At 39.8% G+C, this 7,500-nt stretch overlaps 3 protein-coding genes across 3 annotated transcripts in view; 1 reads left to right on the top strand and 2 right to left on the bottom strand.

Moving 5' to 3' along the window:
• LOC138006506 (kinesin heavy chain-like) overlaps positions 1-701 on the bottom strand; it is a 29,675-nt gene extending 28,974 nt beyond the window's left edge. Inside the window, exons 1-2 of the mRNA XM_068852871.1 lie at positions 520-701; positions 126-229 (exon numbers count right to left, since the gene is read on the bottom strand). Of these exons, the coding sequence (XP_068708972.1) occupies positions 126-229; positions 520-556 (141 nt within the window). The 5' untranslated portion in view covers positions 557-701. The remainder of the gene's footprint in view (positions 1-125; positions 230-519) is intronic.
• A 2,344-nt stretch (positions 702-3,045) lies between these two features.
• On the top strand, positions 3,046-4,311 carry LOC138007643 (uncharacterized). The gene has a single exon (XM_068854680.1). It carries the CDS (start codon positions 3,046-3,048, stop codon positions 4,309-4,311), a length of 1,266 nt encoding a protein of 421 aa, XP_068710781.1.
• A 787-nt stretch (positions 4,312-5,098) lies between these two features.
• Positions 5,099-7,500, bottom strand: part of LOC138006505 (uncharacterized) — a 15,752-nt gene continuing 13,350 nt past the window's right edge. The window contains exons 10-11 of the mRNA XM_068852869.1: positions 7,092-7,346; positions 5,099-6,446 (exon numbers count right to left, since the gene is read on the bottom strand). Of these exons, the coding sequence (XP_068708970.1) occupies positions 6,367-6,446; positions 7,092-7,346 (335 nt within the window). The 3' untranslated portion in view covers positions 5,099-6,366. The remainder of the gene's footprint in view (positions 6,447-7,091; positions 7,347-7,500) is intronic.

Genomic DNA, 7,500 nt, shown 5'->3' with positions numbered 1-7,500 from the left:
TCAGTAAGAGGCAAATATCGTTTACGGCCTCAATTTTACTCTCCCGTAACAGCTACGCAAATGAAAAAAAAGGAAATGAAAGTAAAGTTCCTCATAGAACAGACTTTTAATTCTCATCAATGTACCTCAGACTTTGTCGAGTCTACATCAACACCAAGACTCTCTTGTCTCTTTGTTTCTTCAGAATTTCTTGGTCGCACTCGAACATAGACGCGTATTCTACCGGATTCTACGGTGGAAAACAAACAATACAGCGTCATGCACTGCCTTACGAGTACAAAGTCACGCTTTGTGTGGTCGGCAGCATGAAAGGGGAACCAAGCTTTATATATTTAATTTGGACCGCGTGCGTGCTGTATTTTACGTTCAGGGTTAGCGTCTCTAATAAGCCCTGCCATAACGCAAAACCGTTAACTAAATTTCCTAATGCAGACTGTTAACTGAAGCAAATGTAAATACAATACGAGTATTCAACTCTCACTCTTGAGTACGCTACTTAAGGTTATAAACTTAACTTACCGCCTTGGCCCGATTTTAACGACTTCTTATCTCTCATCTGGCAGCAGATTATCACACCCAGTGATACAGAAACGAATAGTCACTTCTTTGAAAGTTAAGTGTATAGTAATTCCATCCCAAAAGTCGACAAGCTACAGGCAAAAACTTATTCGCCGACTCACGCGATCTAAATTTAGTCGCTTATCAAGCACTACACGTGACAAATTACCACCTACCATTAAATTTATTCTAATAATTATTACATCTTGAGAAAACATTAGCCTTTTCTCATAAAGGATGTTCTATAAAGGCGCCCCTGAAGAAACTGACACTGTAGAGATCCGCGAATGACCAAAAACCAAACTTTAATTTAGAGACAGATTAATTAAGGGCAACACATAAGAAATGTCATAAATCGACGAGCATCTTTAGTGTAAATTCGTTTAAATGTAAACATAAAATTTCTCGTCACACCACGCCTCAGGGTACGCTAAAAAAAAAAAAACTGGTATGGGCTTCTAGCCAAGGTCTGCTCAGAGGTTTTACATTGGCGTCTGAACAAAAAAAACCAATGGTTTTAATAGGACAAAAGGTAACAATCGAATAATAATCATATGCAGTGCAGTCAGTGTTTCAGTGATGAAGGATCTAATAGACCAAATCGACGAACTCAATCTTGCATCCAATTCAAACCCTTTGGGAATAAAACGCTTTGTTCCAGGTATTTCCATATCATTTAAATGTGAATGCATTACACAAAGGCGATTACCATTTACAAAAAATTTCCGGAAATTCCGGTTCGTTTGTAAATGGGACTCGACTTTTTAGTTCGTTCCACTGGAAAAAGGAAATTTCTGGAAAAAAAAAGGTAGCTCTGTTTTCCCGTTGGAAACTCTCCGATGGGAAATGTGTGTTCTATTTACAAGTTTCAAAGATTTCACCAGTTCCAGGCTATTCACGGCCATATTATTAATTTTTTCGCGCAAAAATGCACTCCCCATTTCGCCAAGTAGCAAATGGACTTGCGTTAAATGGAACAATTTTATCACCTACCCATTTCCATCGAAAGTTCCGGGATTTTGTGGTAAATGGAAAACGCCCAAAGAATCTTAACCCCGAGAGATTTGAATTGGATACAACATTTGGTCTTCTAGCGATAAAAACACCGAAAACGAAAGAGACCAAGGATAAGTGCATGGATATGGTTATGAAACTCGACAAGATCCTTTGTTTAAATGTTTTTGTCTGTATTTTTAGCCTTGAGCCTGCCCAAAACTCTCCTTTTTTCGAGAAGATAACCAATCAAATCCTTCGATTAAACTATGCGCAATTCACAAACCCACGTGCAAAGCGAAAACGACAGATTGACGTGCACTGTCGCGGTCAATTCAACATCGATCGCGACAACATCGTTCTTGCTTTTGAATATTTTAAGGTTTCATAACCAGTCCCTCAGTTAACTATGCCTGTATAAATTTCCGATCGTAAAAAGCGGCCTTGTATTTTTTAACTTTACTTTACTATATATTTCAAGTCATAAAATGTGCCTCTTTTTTCTAATAATAAGAAGATCATTACGCCGCTTACTCATTCAACTTAGTAATTCCGGTAGTATAACTCAAAGAGCACTGTCAAAGGGCAAAAATAGCTCAATATTTTTGTGCAATTTTTGTCCCCGTCGTAGTAACTAATGCTCTTTTTGGGTAAGAACAAGAGCGAACAACATCCCTACTTCCTATCACGGCATTTACACCGACCTATTTATTTTTTGATTGAATTTCCCTCGAATGAAACTCCCGCAGGAGCCCGAAGACCAATAGGCCTTATTCACGATGGCCGCCATATTGGTTTTCAAATTGTCATGCAAATTAGCCATGTGTTATGCTGGGGGGCAAACATTCGAAAAAAAGCAAATTGCCGAAAATCGGCTCGTCGAAATATTGAAATAACATTGCAAAAAGTCCCTTTTAGTATTTAGAGCTAAGTACCTTTATATAATAATTTTATATCTTTTGATTGCCTTTGACATTTTGACTTTCTACTTCGTTATCTGCTCATTTTTTACTAAAAAAAAGTCGAAGTAACTTGTGTAATGATTGTATTTCACTGCTTAGGTGATAAACATTCAATGAACGTGAAACAAATCATCTGTGTAGCTAAGATGTTCGTTATAACCTCTCAAACTTTGTGTTATTTGCCAAAGCTATCGATGAAGCACTATAGTGAGGAGTGAGAGAGAATAATAGAACTTTCTTGATTAAAAAAAATAAAATAATCATCCTCCTGTTTGCCATCAACATGGCTATCAGCCGCAAACGCATATCCATCCTTTGTGCTATATCTTATTTCTCTTCGCATGCGCGCGCAGATTACCGCATGAGGTCATTTTTCGAATGCTATAAGTGCTCGCGCCAAGCATTCGTAGCTCGCGTGCAACATTTGCGTTGCCATGGGAATAGCCAACGGTCTTCAAAACACAGCGACTGTTTCAAGTAAATTCTATTGTTGCGAAACAAAGTCATTGTTGCATTTGAATTGTACATAATCATGCCAAACTTGACGACATCAAAGAACGAAGACAATGGTTCAATTATCAGCAGGTCTTCACAAAGAAGTGAATCAGAGCCGCAATCCAAAACAGAAGCGGAAAGGCAAACATACGACAACAGAGGAAACTATCAGTGTCTGAAGAAATGTGCTACGGATCGAAATGGTTCTTACAGACACTCTACCCCAGAGAAAACAACAAAAATTGCGCAATTTTCAAGTCCTCCATCCCAAGTTCAGAAAAATCCGAAATGCGCCAAGCCGGAGTCGACAAATTTTACAAGTCCTGGCGCCTTTAGAGGCTTCCCGATTGATCCCATGAGTCAAACATTTCTGCGCATGCCTCACATGTATCACAGCTTTCAAGCGCAATTGCAACAAAGTAATTCACCTAAGGTAAAACGACCGATGAATGCATTTATGATCTGGGCACGGCTGTATCGATCTACAATCGCTAAGAGATACCCGAACGCGAATAATGCTGAAATAAGCGTGAAGCTTGGAGAGATATGGAACGAATTGTCCACAGAACAGCAGCGACCGTACTTCGACGAAGCCTCCCGGTTAAAGGAAAAACACCGAACGGAACATCCTAACTGGGTTTATCAGCCCAGGCCATCAAAAAGGAGACTAACGTACATGATGACAAATAGTCCGGGTACGATGCAACACGCCAGCCCTTCTTATGCATATCAGCACGTTAGGAGTCCATTGCCAGACAACAGTGGCATTCCGTTGTCTCCTCAAGCCATGCATGACCGTGCAAATCCATCGTTTTGCTTTGCAACACGAAATCCTAAAGATGCGTTTAACATGGCGCAGTCCCACCGAGTACCGCCACATTTGAGCAACCCGTGTGGGGCAGGATTTCCCTCAGTCATTGAGTTTGCGAGCGCTGAAGAGCGATACACGATGCGGGGCAAAGAGAACGCGTGCGCGAAAGAACAAGAGCACGCCGTTGATTGGCTTAAAGTCGAAGCGGCAAAATTTGAGGAAGACCAGTTAGCAACAGGTCGTGCGCGAGAAAACTGCATTGTCAACGATGCCATGCTGCCTACTGTCAACCAAGTAAACGATGAACAAGAACAAGTGGCTAAGATCAAACTGGAAATGGACAGCGACGGAAGCGACCTGGACAGGTACCTGGCGGGACTAGATGAGACAATAAAAGAAAGTCTGGAAAAACTCAATGAGGTGCCCGATGAATTGGACTTGTTGGATCATGAGAATATGGATATGCTAAGTGATATAGAAGACGATGACTAGTTAATGAGATGAAATGTAGTGGCGAGTGATCGTTTCGATCAACAGTTGTGGATAAATTTAGAGCTGAAAGAATAAAAATGTGAATTATATTTTGTGTGTTAGGTTGATGCATTTCGATCAGCGAAGGCGTTCATGCACTACTTTAGCTAGAGCCGCTCCATTTCTAAATTTTGAGTGAACTGTACAAAAAGGATTTTATATTATCTAAGCTGCACGAAGGACTGTCGATTGACTATGATGCGGGAAATTGTTAATTCTGATGGGACAATACCTTTTTTAGCAACAAAAAAATAAAAAAACTGCTGAAAAGACAGATCTGAAACAAACCAGTGACATACCTGATCATTAAATTTTCGACCTCGGGTATTGCGTTTCTAGCTTTCTGATTGGTTCACTCAAACTCAAATATCAGGCTCATAAACCGTATGCCGTAATACGGAAACAGTGCGGAGCCGAAAACTGCATGTGTGCGGGAAGCGAAATTTCCCGGGACACAACTGTCCAAGCGTTCGGTAATTAACGAAAATTTAATAAAACAATTATTTCATTCACGCTAGTTGAATACGAGAATGGTTATAGCCAACTCGGCGCTACGCTCCTCGTGTCAACGCGCATTCATGGAATAATTGTTAAATATAGGAACATCTAACGTGGGCTATTTCCACCGTATATAAATTTACGTAACCCACTCATGTTCTCGCTCCCTTGTAGGTTTGAAAGAAGATAATATGGACAGTGGTGTGTGAATTTTGGCAGAAAAATAAGATTAGGTAGAGAAATGCCAAAATAGTGACCCGAAGCAAGTTTATTAGAAGTTGTAATCAAATTTACACTGAGATCATCACAAAATTACCATGCTTCTCTAGCTAATTTTACACTTCAGCTACGTCAACGTCACTGAGAGAGCGAAATACGCATGCCTAAAGGGTACCGGATCAGCTATCTTTTTTTAAAACTCACGCTGAAATTCTACTAACCACTAATGATATTTTATTTCCAATAGTAAATTCTAGTGTGAAGCTAAAAATAACAGACGGGATGCATAATGGAGCAAAAAGGCCAGTTTACTGATTTGTCTGCAATGGTAGCATATGTAGGGGATCGGCGTTTTTTTTTTTTTTTTTTGGGTTACAAAAGCTGATTGCCTGTTTCTTTGACTGACCCACATAATTAACTTTGGTTTCGATTTTGTGTAATGTCAGGAACCCATTAACCAGGATCCTGCAACTCCAAATACTAGGTCTGTGAATGGCATGAGAGACCCTGCATCCTTAATCCCATGAGAAGTAATTTCTCTTGAGAGACTTGCGATTAGCTGGAAAGGTCTGGTTTCGCGGGAAAATCAATCTAAAAATAACTCGGTCTGCAAAAACGCCTTTCCACAAACTTAACGATACAAAGTTGCTTGCTCCTAGTCATGGGCTGCTTGTAATTAATGTATGACTGCTCAAGTTAAAGGTTATGTTCATCAATTAAATCAAACGGTCGCTTTAAGGACGGTGCCTACTAATTCAAATGTATGTTTGCGCGGTTTACTGAATATGCGGGTATAGCAGATCTTAACAAGTGTTATTGAAATCCAAAATGAAAATTGGGGGTAACCACGCATTTTTCGAAGATAATTAATCAACAATATTTGTAAAAAGCTTTAAAATACAAAGCAATGTATGGCGTTCTTTTCCAAATTGAAGCTTAATTATCTCTGAAAAATGCGTGGTTACCCCAATTTTCTTTTTGGATACCGAGATCACTTGCTAAGTTCTTCTTTCTCCCCATAGTTTTGAACCATGCAAAAATATCCTCTATTAATAAGCACCACCCATAGGAAATCCGAGTATCTCGAGATGCGCAGAACGTATGCGCAATAACAATAGTAGGCACCGTCCTTAATCAGAATTGACTCCCAACATTATACTAAGAATAGTATACGGAACCTTCTTGTTCAAATAAGCTATCATCTACAATACATGTATGTTCCATAGACTTAAACTGGATATACTTTGAAACCCGTGTAAAATGTGTGTGCATAAGCGCAATCGTGAGTCTCTACTGAGTTCACGAATTAGTACACATCCAAATTGCCTTTAGAATCCACGGTGATGAAGACTCCTTCACATGAATGCCTTTAGCTGAGACTGCAAAGAGAAAAAAATTCCATGGCTTTAGACAGCGTGCGTCTTAGGAGCGGCTTGTGGATCCTTTCACAGAGTACATGAAGCATGCATCTAGATCTCGGAGTAAATGGACAGAGTGTGAGTATTTCTTTTAAGTTCTTACCCGTTTTTGATTTTCTACAAACTTATCTAGTTCTAATAGCCGGTAAGAAGCAAAAAAAAAAAATACAGACAAAAGCATAGAGACCAATAAAAGAATATAAAAGACGCTTTTATTATAATTTGTTTCGGCGTCTTCAAAAGATTTCTTATTTTTGCCTCGGTTTGATTTGATACTTTCGCTACTCCTGAATTTTCTCCATTTCGTTGTATTTGTGCAGCGGTCTTCTCTCCCTTTCCTATCGCAATATTTGTGAATTACCCCCAGCCGCTTCCCTCTTCCACCCCTTAAGTCTTACTTCAATGAGTTTCCTTAACGCGGAATTTCAACTTCTCCCGTCCAATTTGTGATGTTATTTTTTCATTGCGAATGCCTGAATTTAAGGAATTTTTAATTTTATCATAGCCACAAGGGATCGGACCTCACAATCAAAGTACCACCACCCCCTCGCTTCCCTCATAAATGTTTAGTTTTAGTGAAGACACAAACCCACGCGCGTTCCTCACCTCCCCACTTAGTACCATCGATTTGGGTTGGTGTGGTGTCGTCTGAAATCGCGAAATCGTTTCTTCCGATATGAACAGCACGAGTTGTAGTATCTTTTGCTTTGACTTCCTCCCAGGTATTCAGCGGAACTCCCACAAACTTCGCCGAGTGATCTGTGCTGCTTCTCATGACCGCCTTGCCGTTTAAGCTGACTCCGTACAGAACGTTCTCCACTTTATCGTGTCCGAGTAACGAAATCACTCCGTAATACATACCTTTGAGAGAGAGCAGAATAGTTAACTAGGAGTTTCAGTTTTTGCCTATAACAGACACACTTTTACGAAATATCTATTAAATAATACATTTGTGCCAAGCAATCCACTGCTAGGTAGCAAGCGTTGTATAGGGAAAGGTTGACTTGGTCCTGAC

This window comes from Montipora foliosa, chromosome 6 (genome assembly GCF_036669935.1).
Source record: "Montipora foliosa isolate CH-2021 chromosome 6, ASM3666993v2, whole genome shotgun sequence".
In the NCBI taxonomy this organism is placed as follows: domain Eukaryota; kingdom Metazoa; phylum Cnidaria; class Anthozoa; order Scleractinia; family Acroporidae; genus Montipora; species Montipora foliosa.
The sequence above is the reverse complement of the archived record's forward strand: the minus strand, read 5'-3'. Positions and strand labels throughout refer to the sequence as shown.